General features: G+C 39.9%; 1 protein-coding gene across 1 annotated transcript in view; it reads left to right on the top strand.

The window, feature by feature from the left end:
* DLGAP2 (DLG associated protein 2) overlaps positions 1-24,733 on the top strand; it is a 501,923-nt gene that overhangs the window by 386,436 nt on the left and 90,754 nt on the right. Inside the window, exon 6 of the mRNA XM_080387773.1 lies at positions 11,695-12,764. Within this exon, the coding sequence (XP_080243899.1) occupies positions 11,695-12,764 (1,070 nt within the window). The remainder of the gene's footprint in view (positions 1-11,694; positions 12,765-24,733) is intronic.

Here is a 24,733-nt window from a genome sequence, read left to right as displayed (position 1 = left end):
TTTTATAGGTAGTAGATGCACAAAGTGAAGAGGGAAAAATAGTTTATTGAAAAATTGTATAAACTTTCTATAGATGAGGAAAATATTTTACAGAAGTTCAACACTTAGCAGCTTCTAATGTTAAGCAAATAAAGAGAACACACACTAAATGCTTTTTGTTTCAGTAAAGTACTGTTTTCAGGAAAGGATATTGAGTTGAGGTTAAGAAAAAGGTTAAAACCTATAAAACATATAGCAGTTAGTAATAATGCTCTTAATCTGCCAGGATTGCAAAGTAAACTGTAAGGGACTTTAAAGGCAGGTTATAAAAATGTATTTTTATTTCACAGTTGATGCAGTCATGCTTTTGATTAATTGGTATAGTTCAAGTGTCAGACAGTAACTCATGGTTATTCAATCACTATTGATTGCATGATCATGCCTCTATGACCTTACATATTGAAAGGAAGAAAAGACATAGCCATTCTTGAAATAAAAAAATATGTGAAGGCCTGACTTTCCAGTCCGTCTGCCTCTCTACCGGATTATCCAGCCTTCCTCGGTGCAGTCAGTATCTGAACACTGTGCACTTTTCATGGGTTTTAGCTTCATATAACAGACACAACAGGAAATTTTCCCAAGAACAGACAAGGGGTTGGCAGTGGGTGCTTGGCGTTCCTTCCTCTGTGCCAGATCCATGCCTCAGTCTATTTTCCCCTAGTGCAGGGGTCCTCAAACTATGGCCCGCGGGCTGGATACGGCCCCCCAGGGTCCTCAATCCGGCCCCCGGTACTCACAGAACCCCCCGCCAGGGTTGGGGGGGAAACCAAGCAGCCGCAGATGACTGCCTGCCACTTCATCCGCGCACCGGCCCCTGGTTAAAAAGTTTGAGGACCCCTGTCCTAGAGCATCCAGGGATGGTTAAACAGCTGTAGGCTTTGACTGGAGCTGGTGGGTCTTCAGTCAGACCATGTGGCTTGGCCACACAAAATGAACTGGTACAGTGACACTTGTCCTTCTAATTATCAGGCACAGTAACAAATCCTTTGTTTTAAATTCTTAGATGGGCATTATCCCAAAGACCGAATGCCTCCCTGCTTTCTGACACTAACCCTCAAAGGTACAGAAGTTATTTTTATTCCTGTGCTATGATGAACTGAGGCAGGGAGTCTACCAGAGATGTCCACAAAGATTAACTTTAACCCAGTAAGGCAAGGTCAAGCCTCTCCATGACCGCTGTCATCACTTCCCGTGGCCTTATTCTGGACACAAAAAAATCATGGCTGGACAGGAAGTCTTGACTGCAGATTTCCCAAGTTAATCCTCTTAACCACAGGACTATCTTTATTCCATATAATAAAAAATATATAGACAGATGGTTTGGTATGGAGATATAGAAGTCATTTAAGAGATTTTAAATATGAGAAGTCCCAATATGTCTCTGTGTCACTATGTTATTTGCCTTATTGGGACTAGCTGAACAGAAACTGCAGAAAAGAGTCTTTTTTTAAATTCCATTGTACCTCTGAATAATTCCACTTCAAATCCTTCCTTTTGTTGTACCCTGAAACTGTAGTGTAGAAGTTCACTGATGTGATGATGAAGACCACAGAAAATGTTATTGAAATAACGGGGAATGTTTTTTTAAACTAATTTTTGAACTTTAAATTCCTTTTAGTTATGCTTGAGAGCCTAGTCTGTGAATTACTTTCAGTCATAGAACAAAATCATGTCATATGGCCTAAGCATCATATAAAAACTTGTTAACTATCCTGCATTGTAATTATAGGCTGTTGGCAACAAATGCTCACTAACAATCTGCAGACCAGAAGCTATTTCTAAAAATTAAACACCTCATAACGTCAGATAACTCTGCAAAAATCTCATTAGGCCCAAGGTCAGTTCACAAACAGGAGAAGATATTTGTAAGGATGTAAGATTAATCAAATAGGTTATTTGTTATGAATTATTCATTCATTTCTACTACAGAATACAAAGAGGCTTACGCATTTGTTGCTTTGCCAAGAAGCAAATATTTTTGTCCTAAATGATTTGTGCGAATGACAGGGCTGTCCAGCTGAGGAGGCTCCTAAGTTCAGTTGCAGAGGAAATACATTTTTTCCAAACTGGGAAGCTTCATCCCATTGTTAGATCACATCTGGACTACTAATTCCAGTATCTGCACTGGAATAAATGAAAGACTTTTCCAAGGGAGAGAGAGAGAAAGTGGGGAGGAGGGGAAGCAGTCTGAATTAGGTTTCACATATGGGATGTAGGATGTTAGCAAAGGAGCGACAGTTTTCTGTCCCTCATACCCTGCTGACCTCTGTAACACCTGGCTGCATAGCTGATCTGCAACATTTATTTACCCATAGAAAGTGCAATGGCTGTAATGGAGATGAGAGGCTGACTCATCTGACTGCTTCGCCGTGCCTGCCTTCTTCACTGAGCATCTTCACTGTATTGTCTCCTTTCAAAAGGATAAAATGTGCAACCTTTTAATTGTATTCCCATGATGAGCAGCTTAAACGCTGTTCTCTCCATTTCCCCAGAAAAAAAGTTACCATGCTCTACCTCCACATTCATTGTAGGCTGCTTAGGTTCTGTCGAGGACAGGATAATTTGTGTTGGCACAGCCAGAGTGTTGGGGGTGCTTCCAGCATGGAGGTACCTGACCATGGCTGTCTCCCACAGTGCTGGGTATGTAGGTCACTGATTCAGTCCGTCTTCCTAAGGGGATTTGCACTAGTGTAACTAGTACAGCAGGATAAACACCAGCAAATATCGCTAATACAATCCAGTTTTTCACTGGTGAGTTCAGCTGTCACCTTTCATCGTGAATTTCTTGTGCAATTCTGTTTGTTTTTTCCATCTTTTTACAAAGTAATTACTATTAGTAAATAGATGGCAGCATATTAAGATGCCCTATCTCAAACTTGCAAAGGGTGTGGGTACTGACGCCACCACTTCGTTCCAGGAGCAGGGTTCACAGTTTGATCCTTCACTGCCACATGGAAAATCTGTATGCTAATGGTTGTGGGAAAAGGCAATTAATATTTGAAGTGTTTACCACGACCCAAAACAGAGTTCATCCAGGCAGAAGAGACAGCACCCTGATTTGAAAAATTCCCAGTCTGAAGGTTATGGGGAAAGGGAGATATTCTGCCTGTAACCATGGCAACAGGTTTAAAAAGGAACTTGTCACCAGGCAGCTATTTCTTCCTGCACCCCACAGGAAAATCAGGATGAGACCTCCTCCATCTCAGTGGGTTGAGCTGAGCAGAAAAGTTCACAATACAATGACAAAGCAGCAAGAGGCAGCACCAAGGGTGTACAACTGAGCAGATAATGATGAACTCCAAAAAGTAAAAGAAATTATTGTTTTGGGTCAGACCAAGGCTGAAACTCTGAATTTTTTGGTGAATCAAAAAGCTGCAAAGAACTGATGCTGAAGCAAACAAAAAATCGAATTCTTTCTTTCAATTCTGACAATTTAAAAGCTGTACTGAATGTTAAAAAAAAAAAAAAAGTACAGCAGATTTTGAAATAGAAAGGTATTTTAAATTGAACAGTCGTATGTTCTGTGGCAGTAATCAATGCTTTTGAGAATTAATGCATAGATTATCTTTCCCAGAAAAGCACTTTGTAAAATAAGCAAAATCTTTAAAATCTATCCATGTTTTAAAGAAATAATAAAAGGCAATGTAAAAGGAGTGTATGGTAAATATTTTTGCTTGGATGTAGAAACATTAGTCCTTGCAGTCTCCTCAGTATTACAGAGGATGGTAAACTTCCTCCATGTCTTCATAAATAAGGGACAAATTTAGAAGAATTCAGGAACAGTAAGCAAAAGAAAAATTCATTTAAGGGAGAAGTTCGTAAGTATCAGCATTATTTCTTTTGTTTGATTTCCATTTAAGAATAACTGATAAGCATTTATTATTAGAAAAGAAACCCTAGATATTTGGTAGCTCCATGCAGATGAATAGTCAGTCCAGATGGTTTGGATCCTTGGGATTTAATCTTGGCCATTGTGCTATCAGTGGCAGTATTTTAGCAGAACCGGTTTCACCCTTCCATGACATCATCTTCCTGACTCAGGACCCTTCCAGGCTTGTAACACGCTTATTCTGGTGCAGCACAAATTGTGTTTTCTGTAAAATACAACCCTGATTAGTGATCCTCTTCAAGTAACACCAGGATTCATAGGTAAACTGAACTAAGAACTTTTCTCAGCAAATATTTAGAAATAACAGTGACCCCAGTGAAGTTAATGGGAGATTTGTCATTACCATCAATGTGACGAGGATTTCCCTTTCACTTCTAGACAGACTTGTGTGTAGACTCCTGTGTATAGCTTTGAGCTGTACTACCCAGTTGCTTTGGCTTTCTTTAATTGCTGAGACAATAGTTGCAGTTTTAACGATGCCAAGGGAATTTGATGGTGTCCTGTATTGGAGCTAGTAACTGCAAGAAGCAAAGTTTTGTCTTTTAGGAAAAGAAGTCCATAAAGCCAGGCACAATAAGGCACAAAGAAGTTTAATGGTGTTGGGCTAGCTTTTCTGGTCTGTATTTGGAAGGATTATAATCAATTTTCTTATAACCAATCGTTCAATAATATTCACATAGTGAAACCCTGATTGACTCCATACAGCTGTATTTCTCCAGAAGAAAGCTTACATGTTAGTTGGTTTAGGTCAATCTAGTCCTGATACTTCATATTTTTTCAAAAGCTTCACTGATCGTACAGATTCTATGAAAAAAATGTTAGTCATAAATCATTTTGTGGACTTACCTCTGTCACAGAACTGTTGAAAAGGTAAATAGCGACAATATACCTCAAACTTGAAAAGCACTGTGAAGGTCTGTGTGCTACATACCAGTCAACATTAGGACATCATACACTTCAAGCCAATGGAAGTCAATTTTGCATCATCCTGAGGACTCCCTGCATCCCTCTACTTCAGACCCTGGAGCTTCTTGCAAATCCCATGCTGCCTTTCATGGATTTCTGTCCTGTCCTTTGTCACGGCATGGGCACAATATTGTGCCTCTCATCCTCCCCATATAGTCCAAGAGCCCATTCTTCCACCCACAAGATGTGGGATGTCATCGGTCCTCAAATACTGTTTCTACGTTTCTCCTTTTTCACACATGGCATGCCCTGTTCTCCAGGCCAGGCAGTTGGTGGCATAACCCTGCTTTAGCATGTTGCTGGTCACGGCTTTCCCCGGTGATCACAGTTCTCTGTGCTTTTCTTCCTCACAGTATACTGCACTACGTGGCACCTGAAATTCAGTACCCTCCCCTTCCACCCCACCACCTCAGAGATTCCATTCTCACTTATTGACAGTTCTTCTGCACTCCGTTCACTATATGCCCTTTTCTCTGATCATGCTTATTTATCTCAGAAATAAATCTCTTGGGATGTTGGATTGGCAGGTCTACTAATCTCTATTTGTAAGATGGACAGAGATGAAGTTAGAACTGTTGTGCTGAAAAACATGATTGGGTGCCATCAAGTGTTTGTTCACCTGCAGACATCTGCATCAGTGCTCAAAACTGTGACTGTGCTGAATAAATGGCAGCATTCCACATGCTACTTACTTCTCCCTTTGGGTTTTCTGACTTTGCTCCAAATTGGTATGTTCTGGTCACTGATGATGTTTTTGGAATAGAATTTGCATGTCCACTTTTATCTAACATGGGAGTTATAAAAACCATCTTACCCTTGGTCATTATTCATCATGTGGTTCCACTGAATTAGCTTGGGCTGTCAAATCATTTGCTATATTTTAGCATTAGACATGTGCCTGATATTACCTAAACTGATATATTTGTCATGTAGTTTTCGGCATTGGCACTTGTCATCTGCAGCTTTCACTGTAGTCAGCAGAGATAGATATGTACATGAAGGGTGTTATTCATCTGACATTTTTTAGATATGTACTTCAGGATGAGATGAATCATACCAGTTTCTCACACTTCAAAATAAAACTACATCCAGGTAGTATATTTGTAACAATCTTTGACCCACATTATTCTTGAAATCGTATCTCTGTATTGGTTGGAAGAGTAATATTTACACAGTATGAAACTATGATGGCAACAGTGTAACTGTATGTGCTGAGCACATCTTCTAACTCTGTTTAGTCGACTTGTGTAAACTCAGCCATACGTGTCTACGGCAAGGATTGCTCAGGATCCTGAATATAAAGGTATTTCATTTTCACACTTAAGTGTCAGAATGAGACAGGAATCCTCACCTAGCCCATGGCTAATGTTTTTTGGACAGCCTTGGGCATTTTGGTGTTTGGCTTTAGGTTCTCAGAACTGCCTGCTTCTCTCCTTTGATTGCACAAGGAGACCGGGTGCATGAAGTATCTTGTTGCAATAGCCCTGAGAGAGCCAATATCACTTATTTCTGAGGGACTGCTACCCTCCAAAGTTCAGCATTTCAGGTAAGCAACCTGAGATGTCAGATAGAAGAATTCATAGATAGGTGAACGCACTGCACGCAGTGCAAATGCATCAACTCCATGTAACAGAAAATAAAAGTCACCATCTAAAGCTAAAGGTTAAATTCAGGTAGTCACCCAATCTTTGCAATTTTATGTGATTTTTATACAAGTGTTGTGCTACATAAGTAGGTTGGAAATCTCATGAGACCAGACCAACAACTTCAGGCATTTCCAGATCTTTTTCCTTGCACTTGGCAGGTTAGTCACTCTTCTCAATCCCTGGAAATACTAATTTTCAAGGTTAGAATAAAACAGACAAAAATACTATAACAAGTTAATGAGGAAACGGTGCTCATCTAATGCTAATTACTGCAGCCCTTGGGCAGACAAATCTCCAGCTAAAACATTTTATTTATGAATTTTAATATTTAATGTGTAGTTACTTGATTAATATAGTTGTTTTTGCACTACTTAATATTTGTATTAGTTATAGGTTAGACTGTGAGTATATTTTTTTCATAATACATTGCAACACTAATTGAACTGAGTGAAGCAGCACAATGCAACAGTCTGGTTTTCCATACCACGTCTTTTTGAAAGGTAGATTAAGCATCTCTTTTCAGCAATGCATTTTACTGGTTACACTATGCAAAGGAGCTGTCTCTTCTCCAGTGAAAACAGCACAAATGTTTCAGATGGGTAAGCAGTTTACCAAGGGGCTTGTAAGGTTAAAGCAATTTAAATTAATTTCTCAATAGACAAAGAAGTGCTTTGTGAAAAATAAATAAATAAATAAAAGCAAATATCAGGCACCATTTACTAGTTCCAGGAATTATTATTATGCTCTGAAAGCTTGCTTTCAATAAGTAACACACAAAAATATTTGTACAAAAAGGTTTGTGGGGACATGCACTTCTTTTGAATGTCAGAGAGATTTCCACTGTTCTCACATTGATTTCTTTAGCAAAGAACAGTGCTCCAGGAACTCCAGGGATGCACAGGCCTTATTTTTCATTGCGTAGAGGTTTTTAGCCCTTTTGCCCTAGAACAATAATACTAATTGTAATTGGTTATTTCAAACAATTTTCTTCATCCTCAAACTTCTCTTTCTTCTCTTGATACTGACTGGCACAAGGAAGAAGCCTGAATGCTCTAAAAATTGCGACCAGTCCCTTAAGACAGGCAAAGTAACAACTCCTTGGAGTAAGAGAGCAACTCTTTTAGCATCAGAAAGTCCAAAAGAAAAAAGATGGGGGAAAAAAAGCAGGAAAAGGCATGGCATAACAGGGAAAGAGCTGAAATAGACAGGAAAGGATGCAGAAATCCTTCCATCTGTCACAGGTTAAAGGATGACATATCTGTATAGTAGTCTCTGAAAAGAACAATTTTAAGGGATTTTCAGGATTTTGGAATTACTGTATTCTCTCTGACATAACAGCCTATGTCTTCCTCTAGATCCTTCCCCATGGTAACATCTGACTAGCCATTTAAGTCAATGGAAAGATTCCATTTTGCTCTAATGAGACACAAAGAAAAGACATTAATGTGCTCACATATAGTAGATTTTTTCGCTGTTCCTATTCTTCAGTTTTCTTTGGATTAAGTTCATTTGTTCTTCTGTCTCCTCTCAGCTCTTTAGTTCCGACAATGGCACTTCCTTTAAGAAACTAGACATCAGTATCCTCAATTACTTTTATATTTTTGGAGTGATTACCCTAAAACAATGTAGAGGCTGCTGTTAAAAAAAACAGAGAAAACCAAACCAAAACAAAAATCTTATATTTTATTCTAGATGTCATTATCCTCAAGACACAGACTAAAATTCTAGTCCAGTCTCTCATTATTTGATAAATCTGGAATTATTTTGATATACCAAAATCTCAAACTTTATTTTTAAAGGATGGAGGCAGAAACATTGATACTGCAGCTTTACAAATTTTTATGCATCAGCTGAGCTGTGGACAATGACCACAGACACACTTCTAGTCCCTTGCAAATGCTAGAAAATCATGTTAGCTTAACTAAATTGTAAGCTAGCACATTTTTCTTTGCGTTTCTGGCAGGCTAAGAGTTAGCACATGGTCAATTACACTGGTCTGGTACCGTACAGTAATTCATTCAGCCGTAGCTCAGCTGTTTCTTCGAGCCCTGAAATAGGCCTCCTGAACAAAGTCGACCGAATAGTACAAAACTCAGATGACCTGGTAAATTTATATATCATAATGCAAAATTCTGAGGATTTTCAGAGGGTTTGTAAGAGGAGGTAATGGTGCCTAGGACATAGTACAGGTTTGATGTCCCAAGCAGAGCCCAAACCTAATCGGAGTGATAAATTTACATGATGCACATGTAAGTAATTTGAGACTTTATCTAGTATCAGTTACTCCCTATTGCAAATTTAAGAGGGGAAAACTACTTTTGAAAAATGCCACTCCTTAATTCGGTTTTTAATTATTTTGATGGTGCGTATTGAATGCCTATAGTAGTTTCTAACTACTGTGTTTCAAAGAAAAGAAATCAGACATTCCATGAGGCACATAAAATGCTCTGAGACTTTGGAAGCAACATACAGAAAACTATTTTCCTTTAGTTGCACTGAACTAGAATCATAGGGAGTCATGAGAAATGTAAAAGCTGTTCTTGCATTATCCAATGCAGTGCAGTCAAATCATGATGTCTCATATTCCTAGGGATTTAACATGATGAAAACATTTAAAGACCTCTAGGATATGCTTGATGCTGGGTGTGGCCTGAAGAAATCACCAGGGACTAGCAGTTCTGTGTTAGGGAACTCGTTTAAATGAGTTTCTTACTCTTGTCTAGCTCTTTCTTTTGTTCTGGATCTCTGCCATGCCCTTCAGGTTTTTTTCCTAAATGCATTGTTGGAACATAGTGCTAGAGTTATCTTCATTCATAGATGTGCAAGATTGTAACGAACAGGCTCGGGGTTGATGCTCCTTGTGCTGTCAGTTTAACTGAAGAGCCTCTTTCCACATCCTTGCGGCTCACACCACTGTGAAAATGAAAATCAGCAAATACACAAGCACTTTGGAAAATGTTACCTGTGTTCCAGTTTCCTTTTCTGTAAAAGGAGAACAGTGCCTTCCATTTCTCATGGAATTGTAAGAAATAATGCAGTAATCCCTGTCAGGTGCTTTGGGAACCCTTCATGAAAGCACAGACTAAGTGCATTGAGCACATGGACCATCATTATTCCCCTGGTAATGTTTAGTAATATGCTGGGTTAAATACCATTAATTACAATCCTACTTATGTGGCTGAATCCCAATGCACTGCTATAATTTACTGCTTTGTCTGTATATAGTTGTGCTTTTAATTGGATAATCAAAATTATGTTATTTCAGAAAAAGTTGTGTTTCCTTTTTTAACTACATTTATGCAAGTTATTATAACCTAAACAGTACAACAGACTGAACAATCAACAGTAGTAAGTTTTTTATTTTAATGTGAAAATAGCCAAGAATTAAGTAAAAGAAACTGGTATAAAAACAAAACAGAAGCAGAAAAGAATATATGCACAGACACGTCATTTTCACACCATGATAAAGTCTGGAGGTGACGTTTGGACCCTTAAATCCATCTTTGACTTTATTGTGGCAGGATTGTGCCTAGGATGAAGAATACTTTATTCTTATTAATAGTTTAATGCTGCATTCATTTTAAAAAATTATGTGGAGGTCTGTTGAAATTAAGATGTAATAAAATTATCTAAGCATCTTCCACTATAGGAAGATTAAAGCATTTAGGTTATGAGATTGCTGATGCTAAAGAATTTCACAAATTGCATTCTGTACTGAAGGTATCATGACGTAACACTTATTAGTTGAACAAAATTAAAGAGATATGGGTATTGATCTGTTTCATGACCATATCCAGGCATTGAGTTTTCACTAGTAATGGGAATATGATTTAGGAGAGTTTTGTCACATGCTTAGAAACCCCTCAAAGTGCTGTTAGCTACTGTGTTATCTCTGCAGGCTGGTCTCCAGTGTCCGGTTATGTTGTTATATATAATGACTAGATATTCTCTGGCTTCCATACTGGGTGAAGCCTTTAACTTCCTTGTATCGAGCACTTGTGCAAGATTATTTAGATTCTTAAGAGCAAATTTGCCAAAAGACTGTGCTAACTGGATTGTGTAAACACTTATGCATCTGTTTAATCCTCTAAAGGATTATCTCGCATCCTATATCTTTGTCTGCTTTTGAAATGTTGCTTAAATAAGCTGAAAGTGAAGATGGAAAGTGAATGTGCAAATCAAATCGAAGCATTTCTGGGGGTTTTAATTTTCTGTTTGTAGCATTTTACAACTGCAAGAAATTGCATGAGAGAAAAAAAAATCAAAAGCTCGAGTATCAAAATCTTTCCTTACAAGCTACTCTTATTTAGTAATCATGCTTGTTTAATAACCACAACTTGGAGCACATGATCCATAGGAACAAATAATCAAGTGTACAAAAACCTTGTAGCTTGTACCTAAAGATATTTGTTTTATCAGGAATAACGTAGAGTCATTAAATAAATATTTTGTAATTTGGACAAAATAAGGGAAAAACCGCCTAACAGAGAAGACTTTACATTTATGGGAATAGTGGTAATACTTCTGAACTAAGGATAACAGGTGTTCAAATAGTATGAAATGCTTCTTCATAAACTCTTTAGTGATATGAAAATTAAGCTTCATTTCAGAATGTTCATATTCTTTTACTCTTTGCTGTTTATTATTTATGTTTATGAACAGTGAACTTGGGATGCTGAAGCTGAGATCCATTTAAGAAAAGGTTCAGTTTGTGACACGAAAATGCCTCTATGGAGAAAGGATACATTTAGGTTAAGATATCCAACTGAGAAACCACAGAAATAGAAACTAGATCTGTGTAACTTAAATGACAAGCCACGAAGCTTGACATATGAATTCCAAATATCAAATAATAAACTGAATACTTGAATACATCCATTAAATCTGAGTAAATTTGCATAATGAATAGCTTCGTAAAATTTAGAACTGCTAGCAGAGAATTTTGCAAACAGGAAGAAGGCTGCATTCACCCCATAATTTGCTCACAGTGGGCGCTTTTTACCAGTTTTATACTGGTGAATGAAATTCCATGAATGGTGAGACTTTCCATCAAGCTCATAGAGAAAAAATGTTAAGTTATGCAATATACTTGGATTTTGCAAGTTAATCTTGAAATCAGACACATAACGTAGGTTTTATATGTTCTCCTGACAGACCAGCAGTACTCATGGTCACCTTCTCAGCACTTCAATGAAGAAAGATATTCTCCTGCTCCGAGGAATATGAAAGGATTATCTGGTAGTCGCAACCAACCACAGTTATGTTCAGCTCATACTTGTGGCTTAGCATCCCCTGAAGATTGTGAACACACCCACGACCATATCCACCATGGGCAGGAGCCAAGGCAATCGTATCTTCTCAGCCCCACGGAGAGTTGCCCGATGGACCACCATCGTTGCTCGCCACGCAGCTCCATTCATTCTGAATGCATGATGATGCCCATGGTAATGGGCGATCACATGTCAAGTAGCACTTTCCCCAGAATGCACTACAGCTCACATTACGACTCAAGAGACGACTGCGCCATGTCTCACGGTAACCCTAAGATTAACCGTATTCCTGCCAATCTTTTGGACCAATTTGAGAAACAGCTTCCTCTTCACCGGGATGGGTTTCACACTTTACAGTACCAGAGGACCTCAACAGCTGCAGAACAACGCAGTGAGAGCCCAGGAAGAATACGCCATCTTGTTCATTCAGTCCAGAAACTTTTTACTAAATCTCATTCCCTGGAGGGATCATCCAAGGGCAACGTTAATGGAACAAAGGGAGACAGTCGAGGGGATGACCATCATCATGGGCACCATTCCAAGCATAGCAAAAGGAGTAAAAGTAAGGAGAGAAAACCAGAAAGCAAGCATAAATCAGGAATGAGCAGCTGGTGGAGCTCTGATGATAATTTGGACAGCGATAGCACTTACCGAACCCCTAGTGTGGTAAATAGGCATCATGCAGATCATATATCCCATTGCTATCCTGAGGCTCTCCAGGGGCATTTTGGGGATCTCTCATTGAAGACTTCCAAAAGTAACAATGATGTGAAATGTTCGGCTTGTGAAGGGCTAGCAATGACCCCTGATGGTAAATACATGAAAAGGAGTTCTTGGTCCACGCTTACAGTAAGTCAGGCTAAAGAAGCTTATCGCAAATCATCACTAAACTTAGATAAGCCTCTGGTTCATCAGGAAATCAAACCTTCCTTGAGGCCGTGCCATTACCTTCAGGTAAGAGGAAGATTTTATTAAGATTTGTAATGAAAAAAAGCATCACCATTTATGCCATTAATCATTGTAAAAAATCACAGAATCATAGAACCCTTTGGGTTGGAAGGGACCTTAAAGATCATCTAGTTCCACCCCGCTGCCATGGGCAGGGACACCTTCCACTAGACCAGGTTGCTCAAAGCCCCATCCAGCCGGGCCTTGAACACTTCCAGGGATGGGGCAGACACAGCTTCTCTGGGCAACCTATTCCAGTGTATTGTCATCCTCACAGTAAAGAATTTCTTCCTAATACTTCCTCTAAATCTACCTTATTTCAGCTTAGAACCATTACCCCTTGTCCTTTATATATAACGTAATCTGTGTATCTCTCAAGGGTTGTCTGTGTGGCTCACCTGATGCAGATATTCCATGAATGTGAGAAAAATCTAGCTTCTGTCTTTGTTTATAGGGCACAGATTAAAAACTATAAAGCTGGTGTGATATAAATTAATCTAAGGTCAATTAATGTGTTTTCATCTTTGGACATCACACTGAACATTTTGATAAAACCTATGTATCAGACTGAAAAAGGAGCAGTTCTGGCAGTCTGGGGGCTAGAAAAAGTGTTTCAAATACATCTGTGAATGAGTGATTTTCAAAAACGTCTGTGTGAGATCCAATTTTTTTGTTCTTTTATTCCGTTTCTCTGAGTTTTTTGTAAGTAACAGGAGAATAGATTTATTGGTGTACTCAATTGCTTTGTCATGATGATGATTACTCACAAACTTCCTTTTGGTGATTGGGTCACCCAAGATCATATTGAACTGAGCCTCTTTTGAGACCGTACTGTAAGCTGTCCTTGTTAAAAGTTACATGGGTACCTCAGGGAGACAAATATTTCAGGCCTGGCACTCAGACTATTTGTGGTGGTGTTCAGCACACTCGTTTTCTCTAGAAGCAAACAAGAAGCTCCCACTTTCTCTAATATTTGAACTTCTATGCCTGCTGCTTACTGCCATTTGCCACCCCAAAGTAATGCTAATGTAGCCATTTATGATGCTGCATGTTGATCTGGATCTTAAAGTGATATAGGCTTAGAAAACAGCTTCAAAAATACTTTGTTTAGACTTTTACATCATGGCCTAGGTCCAGCACAGTCCCATGGGAAGTGACATTCGCACATCAGGGTGTGCAGAGAATTGCAGTGGGAGCAGAGCAGGAGGAGGGAGTTGTTGAAAGGATAATTTCTTCAGCTAGCTTTACCACTGGGAAAAACAGTATACGAATATTCCCTTAGGTACTTTTAGCAAGTACAGCCTGCAAAACCCACATTATTCTGGGTACCTTCTCTTTTACTCTTTTTTAAGGAACTTCTCTTTCTCCAGAACTTAACTGATTCTTACGTGGGCAAATCTCCACTCCACATTTATGTATTTAGAGATTTTCATTTCCTGTGAGCTCTGCAGAAGCCAGCAAGCACAGATTAGCAAGAATCCTTGTACTTCTGTGCAGAGCTTTTCCACCTGTGAGCAATAGGGGTCCAATAGTAATGAGTCACACTTGAAGAGCCAGATCTTTTCAAATGTATATGCCGATATCTAGGATCAGTCTTCCCGACTGAAACAAGGAAAGTTCCTCATTGCAGAGCAAGGAAAATAAAGAAATCGCAACGTCATAGCATTACCATGCAAGTTGATACCAATTTAGACTGGCAGCTGTGATATTTTATCATATCCAAGTACAGTTCTCATGTATGTAAAACAGCCTGGAAGTTTTTAATCTAACTCAAGCCAGAACTGGAAGCACATCCACTGCAGAGGCTTGCATTTGTGTCTGCGTTCTAAAACCATGTGTACAGCTCTGACATGACGGAGAAGTTTAGGTATGTCTAGCTTTTTCCTTACCATGACGTACTCCTACTTCTACACAGACAGTTCTGGTTCCTCTACATCCCTGCTGAGTTTTGTGCTTTCCTTCTCATCATGTTTCATTGTCCCCGGTCCTTACATCTCATTTTTCTTTGCAGAAGTCACCAGATTTTATTTTTCATGAGTCTTCTCTTCACTGCCAACGCATATTAGCATCCTCAAGTGAATATGAAACACTGAGTTCACAGGCTAACTTGGTTATCACTAAACTTTAGATCAAGCCCAGTGGCAAGCCTAGGGAGCAGGAAAGCACATTTTTTGCAGTCATTGTTTTATGCTTTTTGTGAATTGGGATGACTGCAGAAAGGAATTTTCTTCCAGTAATTTGGAAGGTTCATCCAGCTTAAAATCTAGGAGATATGAATTTTAATATTTGCTGCACCAGAGACTTTGTGGTCTTTGGTTTTAAGCCCCTTTAAAAATGGGATAGTAGCCATTCCCTGTCCACAGGGATCCTATAATGGAAATTTGTTAAGACTGGAGTGCTTTATTACTACCATAAAGGATCTATAGTTGTGTCCAAAGCAATAATACCAGGGATTCTCTAACAGGAATATTGTCATTAGAAAATATGCCATTCAGAGCACAGATACCCTTCAGACTGAGTGGCTGGTTTATTCCCTAGCTGAAGGTCAGCAAACAAATTGAAGGGACCCCATTCTGTCACTGTCATAACCAAACGCTTAGTTTTGAAACTTCTGCGTTGAGGGATGCTGTGCTGTCACACTATAATCATTAAGACCAGAGATATAAGTCCCATTATTAGCTCCGCCATGAACTTTCTCTCTGACCCAGGAAATATAATTTGTTAATCACTGCACACTGAAATTACTCTATCTGTAAAAATGAGGAGGGATATTTAACTTTTCTTATGCCAGTGTAAGAAACATCACTAAATAATGATTGGATAAAAATAATCATTAGGTTCAGAAACTGAGAAAGGTAGAGAGACTTGTCAGAATCCCCAGCTAGGAGAGTTTACTGCCTTGCTGCAGAATATCTGGCAATGAGAATTCAAGGGATTATGAAGTTGATTATGCAGCAGCAGACTTCCCTGAGGTGCACAAGTGAACAGATTAGCATAAAACCCCAGGCCCTTCACAGGATCTCTGTGTTTATAACATTTCAGCACGTGAAGTTAAAAGCCATTTCTCCTGAGTGATGTCAGTTATATATTTTTAAATTCTTTTTTAAGCAAATCTGTGAAATTATAGTCCTTCAGTGATCTTATATATGAATACATAAACATACCACAAAATAAAAAAAAATAATTCTATGTCTATACAATAATATTATAAATTTATAATAGATATATATATATGGCTACCTAGTTGTATACCTGGTATATAGTTATATCTATTTATTCTGCTGCCTAGTTATACAAGGATTCACTGTACCCAGCTCACTTTTCTATCTACTGGTCGCCTTCTTGTTTGTTTTTTTTTTTTTCTTTTGACACCTGTTTAAAATATTGCTACTTCTGTTTTCCACTAGAGAGTTTAGGTATACGGAGTCCCAAACTGGAAGACCATGGCAGTACCTTAGGCCTGTGTTTTCTGTGTTGTGGTTTTGGGCTTTCATTTTGCCTTCCACAGTAATCTCTGAGCTGCTTTTTCCTTAAAACTGAAACTCTGAAGAGTGAAGAAAGAAAATTTCTTTCTGAGAAGGGATCTTCTACCAAATCCACTGATACCTGAACAGGAGATGAGAAAAGTTTTGAAAGCATCTGCACATTAGATGCTTTAATCATGTCCTAGAGTTGAAAGCAGGTATTTCTTTAGCCTGTTAAACCTCCAGGCTTAGTCTCTGGCTCCTCTCTTAGGGTTTCACACTCCCTGCTCCTCCACAGACAATCCTTCAGCTGGGGGATCTCCTTGGATGGGGAGTGTGCTGTTGTAAGTTAGAGGTGATGCAGTCAACACGCCTAGTTCCAGCATGGGTGGTCACCTGGCCCTGAAGTGGACAGTTTCAGAGAACTAAATTAATAGAAATAAAGCTGTATAAAATAGTGATTACTTTTCTTATCTAAAGCTCATGTGGAGGTGGTGGGAACGTACAGGGAGAAGGGAAGAGTAGGAAGCCCCTTTGGGCTCCAGCTCATTGTTAAATCAACTTTGCTCTAAGGTGAACCAGATGGTCAGCTAGCACCACAAGGTCAGAGAGCAGCCATTTGTACACTAATAGCATTTGTCAGATTCTTGTGAATGACTAGCAACAGTTTTTATGCATGGGCCTTTAATTTCTATTTTGAATGCAGGCAAATCGATCTACAACCACATTTCTGGGCACTAAATGCTTCCGTCATCTCACTTAACAGGCAGAATAGCCCAAGTAGATCACACATACAGTAAAGCGCACTATTGCATAGTTTTAGCTATAGCAGCTGCTACTGCCTTCCATGTCATTTTAATTTTAATATAAAATATGTTAAGAAAAAGATTAATGAGTTGTGAGATCTCTTCTGTCTTCATCAGCTGTTTTGGCTAATTAGGTTCAACATGTATACAGCACAATGACTTTGATTAATTTCACTCTGATATGAGTACTAGTGAGGAGCAAAGATTTTCATCAGAAAAAATGGATATGAAGTAGATAGCTGTGCTAAAATGATGAATACAAAAGTGTTGCTTACAGTTTCCAGGACTGAAATGCCTGTGAACGCTAGTTAAAGAAAAGTAATTTCTGCAGTAAAGCCAAAAGATAGGCAAGAGGATAGCACTCACCATCACTGAAGTTCTGGAGCACAATGCTGCATGTCACTGATTAATATTCCTTCCTGATCCATTCAACAGCCCGTGAAGCAGCAAGCAATCAAGGTAAACATACCACAAGGTACGGTGGATGAGTCAGCACTAAAAAAGAAAATAGCATGTTGTTCTAAAAATGGCTTCAGCCCACTCCTGTCCTCCTAGTGCATTTAAGTACTAGCGTCATCCGTTACAGCAGTGGCACTGCTAAGCATGTGGGTAATAATGTCAGCTGTGTTCTCTACAGAATGAAAGAAAAGCACAAGAGTTGGTCTCTTACAAAAGGAAAAGGAAAAAAAAAAAGAAAAAAAGCAGCTGTTTCAACAAGACTCTTTGCTGGTTTAAGTTATGCCTACCTGAAGAGCTTTGAGGACAAGCTAATGGATAAACAGGTATTAAGCCCTCATTTTTCCAGGAAGTCTTCTGGGGACAGGACAGATTCCCACAAACAAAACGGTTGCCCTTGAGAGGCATGCTGCTGCTTTGCACTCTCCCTCTGGTTTGCAGGGTTGAATGGATCTGAACTCAGTGCACCTTTCTCAGCACTTCATCTTTGTGAAACTAGATTGTATCTGTTTGCTTGACATAAAACCTGTATACGAACTACAGAAGCTATGTCCAATACTCTACCAGCTGGTGCATACTGTGGAGTCAGCCAGAGCTAGCAAAGTTTTGATACTAACATCCAAATCACTATCACCCATGCTGCCTTCACAATGATTTATGACCAGTGCCCACTGCAGAATTGACTGGGTTGTTTCCACAGCAGTAGGAGCTAGTATAGATAATACGTTAACAGGGTAGCCTGCATCCTAAATTAGCATGGGCATGTGCGCTACCATTTTGATTGCTACAGCCCATTCCAGCCCCACAAGGATGTCTCAGCTAGCCTTGTGCCCTCCCAGTCAGGACTGGCGATGTGCAAGAAGAGGCCCAGACAATATGGGAAATGATGGGACCGTTAATGCCCTACAGTCTGTTCACAATGTTAATGTCAGCCTGCAACATCTGGTACAGCACCTGGGGCCACTCTGGAGTTATTCCCCAGGTCAGTAAGGGTGTAATCCTCCCATACAGAGCAGCAAGCTTAACCACTTGTACTTGTTCCTTATAATGTTCTCTCTACCCATCATATCTCTGAAGTATCGCACTTAACGATTTAAAGAGCGTTAAATAAAAAGGATTAAATAAAGCTGAAACTTCCCTGTATTTACAAAATGCTGATGGTTTTGTGTGTCACAAAACCCAGAATACTTCTTAAATACCCCTTCCAAGGGAAAAAGGAGAAAGAAAAAGAAAATAATTACATTCAATCAATGGTGGTGTAAAGCTCAGACCAAACATTTGTCTCCATTACTGGTATCTTGAATTACTGTGTTAATCAGTGGTACAACAGCACACTGCTTCCATGCCCATGTACTAAGATGCTCATATCGGCTGAAATGAGTTGCTGAAGCTTTTTTCCAAACCAGAGTAGAAAGATTTCAGAGTTAGTATTTTCTCAAAGCTGCCAAAGCAAGTCCCTATTACTGTAGAAATGTCAAAGCTAGGAGTGGAAAAGGGAGGCCATGATCCCACTGCCCTTTAATCAGAGAAAATTGTCCTCCTTTATAATGTTAGTACAGCGCATTGCCAAATTGTTTTTCAGCGTTCACTTCACCAAAGCTGAAGGCTGACCTTTGCAGTTGTTACTCAAAGGTGTTGCTGGGTCTGAAGAAGTTTTCAGGCAGGAGTAGTTTGTTATTTTAGACACTCAGGCCAGTTGCATCTGTCAAATGAGACTGCCAGGGATGCACACCCGGAGCTGTCTTGACTGCACACTCTCCTAAAATACAGTCTTACCGCCTAGGGCAGACCCTGCTCCTCTCCTGAGCAGTCTGTATTGTTTTTCCTGTGAACAGGTGACTGTAAACAATGGTGAAGCATTCATGAACGTGGCTTTGGTTTGGGGTTTTTTTTGCATCTAGTTTTGGCCATCTTACAGTGCTGTGCTCAAAGGTTGTTTTTCGAAGTGGAGATGCAGGTGTGTTTAAATGGCTGAACGTCTATATGGACAAGGTTCCTGGTATTTCTGGTAGAGGAACTGGTCTTTTGAAAACTGTGCAGATAGTTTAGCGTTACCTAGTATCTAGACAGGAAAAAATACCCATTTCACTCTGTCAGCCAAATAATTTGAATCATCTGGAAATAACTGTTCAAAACTGCCAATCATTACTTAAACTGAGAAAAATGGATGAAAGGCATATATATATATATTACATAGCCTTTACAATTATTTATGTTTTAAAGACGTGCTGGTTTTTGTCAGTAGTAGCCCTATAAAAAGTTTTTTTTAAAAGGTGATATAATTTCCTGCTTAGATTACATAAGACCCTGTTTACTACAGGCCATCTTTTGGGTCAGCCCTGAGTATGCTGCCTTTTAGGTTCTTCCCCGTCTAGCTCTTATACTGGCTCTGCAACGTTGGAGTCCTTGCTACATCTGCGGTCTCTGTGGTTTTAGAGTTGCTGTGCATTTTAAGTGTGTTGGAAGCACTTCTCCTTTTCTTCCTTTAAGGGCATTTTTGTCTCTTACTCTATACTTCTATGACAATGAATGGTCTGTGGGGTCTTGTCCCACTCACATAAGGTGACAACTCTGAATTTCCCTTAGTGTCTGCAGTGGTAAAGGCAAAGATATTTCCAGGGGGACCTACAGGTGATTTTGGCTGATAAGTCATGCAGTGTTGAGACCCTGGGCTGAAGGGGCTGATGACACTTTATTTTCTCATTTCGGAAAGTGGCTAGAAAAGGACAGAATAGTAAGGCACTGCAATGCCTACGCTGTACCACACAGGGCCCTAGCTACCTGTGGGAGTGTTGGATGTGATGCAGCAAGGCCACAGGGACGCAGGTGACCCCCGGTGAGTGGGACTACATGCCTCATGCACTCAGAGGGTCTTCTCTCCCACAGCTTCATCAGTCACAAAACCCAGGCTGTTGTTCTTCACTGTACTGTGCAGATAGCTGTGTTCCATTTGCTCTGCAAATGTGGTTCAGGCAATTCAGTCTACCTCTCCCAAAGATATCTGCCAGGAAAACTTGTAGTTAGCCTCAATTGCTGATATTGTGGTCCCTTGGGCTTCGTCTGCTGCCCTGTCAATCAGGAAGCCCTGCTGGCAGGTATATTCCTGGCTCCCATTCTCCTGTAGTAAGCGATAAGCTGCAATCCAGTTTAAGTCTTTAGCCTTTTCACGCTTGGTTTTAGCAGAATTTGCATTGTAACTTAATTAATTCAATTTATAGAGAACGATGTAAAGGAAAATGCAGATATAAGCTGGCCCAGAAAGGCAAAGAAATAGAAAAACAAATTCTGGGTGTGTAACTATGGCAATTTAATTGGCAGAAATGCTGCATTTTGTGGCAATCATGAGAAGTTCCAAGTCTTGGTCTTTGATGCTTCTGTGGACCTCCATTATTACAATAATTGCTACCTTATGGTACATCTATGCTATCAAACTGCATAGTGTCGGGATGGTTTCCTTGGCACTGCACCCTGATCCTCTGTACTGTTATGTGGCTCAAGCTGTCTTGGGCATCGTTTTCATCCAAGCCAGCCAAATTTCCCTAAACAGTTCCTGGGTACAGCTCAGGGCTTAGCACAGGCCAGGGACCATTCCTGGTAGTCACACTCAGTTAGAGACAAAGATTTCTCAGTATCATGGGTGCAGAGTGCTGCAGGCCAGCTGGCCTCCAGGCAGGACAGTGGGTCTTCATTCACTGAGGTATGCCCAGCCATGGGGTAATCATCACACCATTTTCATCCTTCTGTCTTGCTAGTACTGATGATTGCGCAGTGGCACAGTGAGCTGGAGGAGCTCACCAGTTCAGATGAAAATTTTTCTTTACTTATCTTTATTATTATATTTTCCAGGCAGCACTCTAAGTCACTTTACCATTACTAGCATTGCTTGAAAAGCTGAATATTGCTTAAGGAAAATCTGCCCCACTTAAGATGATGGTAGTATAACTTTAAAGCAGATTCTGCTGACCACAAAGCAGCATCCTGGGTCACTTACCAAAGGAAATATGCAGCCAACTGGAACCCAGGGTTCTTGCTTGAACCTGTACTGGGTTTGTGTCTTTGAGAAGCTACATATATATAGGTTCTTTTTTAAGTACAGGCCAAGCCCGCCCTTCAGTCCAAGCGCAACTCGTGTCAAAGTTCTGGCACCAGATCTCAGTGAGCTAAAATCTTTTTTTAAAAAGATTTAAATCTTTTAAATCTTTGAGCAGGCTAAAATCACTTACAGTGAGGACAAGCCCACCACTGTCATCTGACTGCACCTCACTCCACGGTGTCAAAATAGCACAGAGTCCAGAGGGTCCCAGAGAGACCCAGCAATGTAGCAGAGGATTTGCAGGTGGCTGAACTGCAAAGGTCTTTGCCAGCAATATGAGCACAGCAGGTCAGGAGGTGTGCATTTGGCCCACATTCATCCAAACAGTATAAACAAAGCCACAGAGTCCTCACAACACTATTTACAGTACTTAACCATCCTCAGATTACAGTTAACATTGCTGCTGGGGAACCAGTTAGGAAACGAAACATAGTACTGGTTCTTTTTGGTTTAGTTCATCCCTGTTGAAATACGAGTTATGAAGTATAATTTAAATGAAAAGAACACTGTTCTGTAGAAAATACAGAAGCGGTGACTAAGCAATCCTGAGTACACTGGACAGAAGTCTTCTTTCTGTCAAGTATCGGTTAGTGCAGCTTTGCTTGGAACGTGAAAATTGGGCAGTAAATAATGCTGGCACTTAGTTTGCCTATTCAAACATCTCCCAGCTGGAACATTATGTTTGTGTTCTGTGATCTGCATGGTTGTCCTATCCATTCCCAACTCCCAGATTCCTGAATTCAAGTTCTTTTCAACCCAGTGTAAAATAGATATTGTTTGGGATCTATGTCATGTTCTTCATCTTCCTGTGATACTATGGCTGTTCATACCAAAGCCTGGAGAGAATGGCTGGCAAGCAAAGATGCCTCTTGCTTTTCCAGATTAGCTCCTGCCTTGATGGACAGTGTCAGCGGCCTTTCAGGGGATGCTGCAAGATCTCTCTCTGCTTTTGAGCTGTCAAGGAGTTTGGGGAGTAGGGCGTGTCTTGTGAAAATTACACCTAATTACGAGGATTGGCATTGTTAGTGGTGAGGAGGAGTCCCTGGCATATTTTGTAGAGGATTTTGAATGGCTTCATTGTATAATTCATATTCTTTGAACAATGAATCAGCACATTAAAAAAAAAAAAAAACACAGAAAAAAACTAGTCAAAAATGTTCAGGGAATGGTGTTGAGGCAAAGACACAAAGTTAGCTCCGAGGAAACAAAGTTTTTGTTTTCAGATACTGCACTTTTCCCTCCTGCAAAAGCTAGACCAATAGGGTCTAGAGTCTGCATGCAGTAAACAGGGGAATGTCATTAGAAGAAAAATCTAGTAATTGGTCACTGTCCTTTCATCTGCAAAATTTTTGAAAACACAAGAGGTCCAGCTCTCACCTATCACATTAAGGGGGAGGGTTTTCCCCAAACCCTTTATGTTCAACTAGTCTGTCAACATGCCAGGAAAGACAAGACCCTTGTACCCAGCCAGCCTGTCAGAGCTCGCTACAGAGACTCCATGGGGCAGCACACTGCATCGGAGGGTGATTCACCCGTCCCGTTCAGGGATTCCCGGTGACAGACGCAACGATCAAATCAATTATTCAAGTTCTCGGAAACTCACACAAAACAGATCTCAGCTGAGAAATTTTATTATACAGATTTGTAACAGATTAGGGTTTGAGTTTGCCATTGATAGTACACTGACTGCAAGAACAAGCGTAAAATGGTATACAAAGTCTAATCACTGATAAAAGCCAGCTGGGGCAAATCATTAAGCACACATAGAATATAGTATAGCTCTTACCCAAGAGGCCTCCCTGTGGGGGAGAAGACGGGTCTGGCCCATCGGTCAATCCCAACAGTTACAGTGGAGACTTCCCTAACTTCTTCCTAACTTACTTGTGTATTATTTCTTTACTTTTAGGTGGAGCTTGAGTGACTCCAGTCATAACATCATTTGTTACTGATAGGTGTAAAATTCTCTCACTTTACCTTTAAAGGTACAGTCAATAAAAATGTAAAGTGCACTTTCAGTGAGGGGTGGTCTTACCTTGGAGGTGGGTAGCTTTGAGATGGAGGTGTGCTTTGGTATTACAAAGAGGTTATAATGAGCAAAGTTCATCCAAGGAACCAGTTGCTGGTTCAACAGCCGACACCTTCCCCTACCTTCCCTGCTGGACAGCTTCTACGTGGTTTTATCGGTACATGGTACCAGCAAGTTCCCCTCCCTGCAGGGAGTACGACAGGGCCTGGCCGCAGTGCCTTCACCCCAGACCCCCCCACACCCCCAGTTCAGTTCCCCTCAGCATGTGCTGAGGCTGCAGGTTCTGCTGCCTGGGGAAATACTGGGCAGCAGATACTGTGCATCCTGACAGTAGCAGCTGCAGTTTTACCCTAAAATTTCTTTAATATTATAATATAACTTTATATTTATATATATATGTTATTAATAGATAGATAGATAGAACTTTTACACACACTTTCCATTATAATATCGAGGAAACTTTCTACCATGCTAAAAAGCATTGCTGTCTGCCTTGTAAGATTGTCATCTACTTCCATCTACTTACAGCTTTGCACAAAGGCTGTTTTTCTGAGGCTCTCTGAAGAAGGCATGATTTAAAAGAAAATCTCTTACCTACAGATTGTTTTCTTTTTTTTTTGGGGGGGGGTCATCTTCGTGAAGAGGCTGAGAAATCATAAAATTACAAAAATTACATATCTACTACATAGTGTTTCATATCTTATCCTTCTTTATAACATCTATAATCTAATTACATGCACAGACAGCTTCAGCTTCTAGTAAAATGTGAAATTTATATTACTAAGGTAAGATTTAGGTCGTAATGAATATTTCAGTGCATTTTACATCTGCATGCTAATTAAATTTCACAGGACTTCTGTGAAACAGGTAATCGTCATTTTAACCTTTGAGAATGAGAAATATGAAGAAGTGATAGTCAGCTCCATCAGCTGAAGGCATTTATTTACAAGTGTTTCATTTTAGATGGTAAAGTGATATGCCAGATTTTAAGCAGATCAGCAATTTAGTGGTGGAACACCTTTAAAATTCTGGGAGCTGGGAGGAAATGCCATAGAAGTGGGTGGAACAGGAGCAAATCTATTTTTAAATGCCAGTGGTTGTTGCCAGTTTGATGATTTTAGCTAAATCCT

Source organism: Falco punctatus (assembly GCF_963210335.1).
Source record: "Falco punctatus genome assembly, chromosome: 5".
NCBI lineage: Eukaryota > Metazoa > Chordata > Aves > Falconiformes > Falconidae > Falco > Falco punctatus.
Note: the sequence above shows the minus strand (reverse complement) of the source record. Positions and strands in the feature narration are given on the sequence as shown.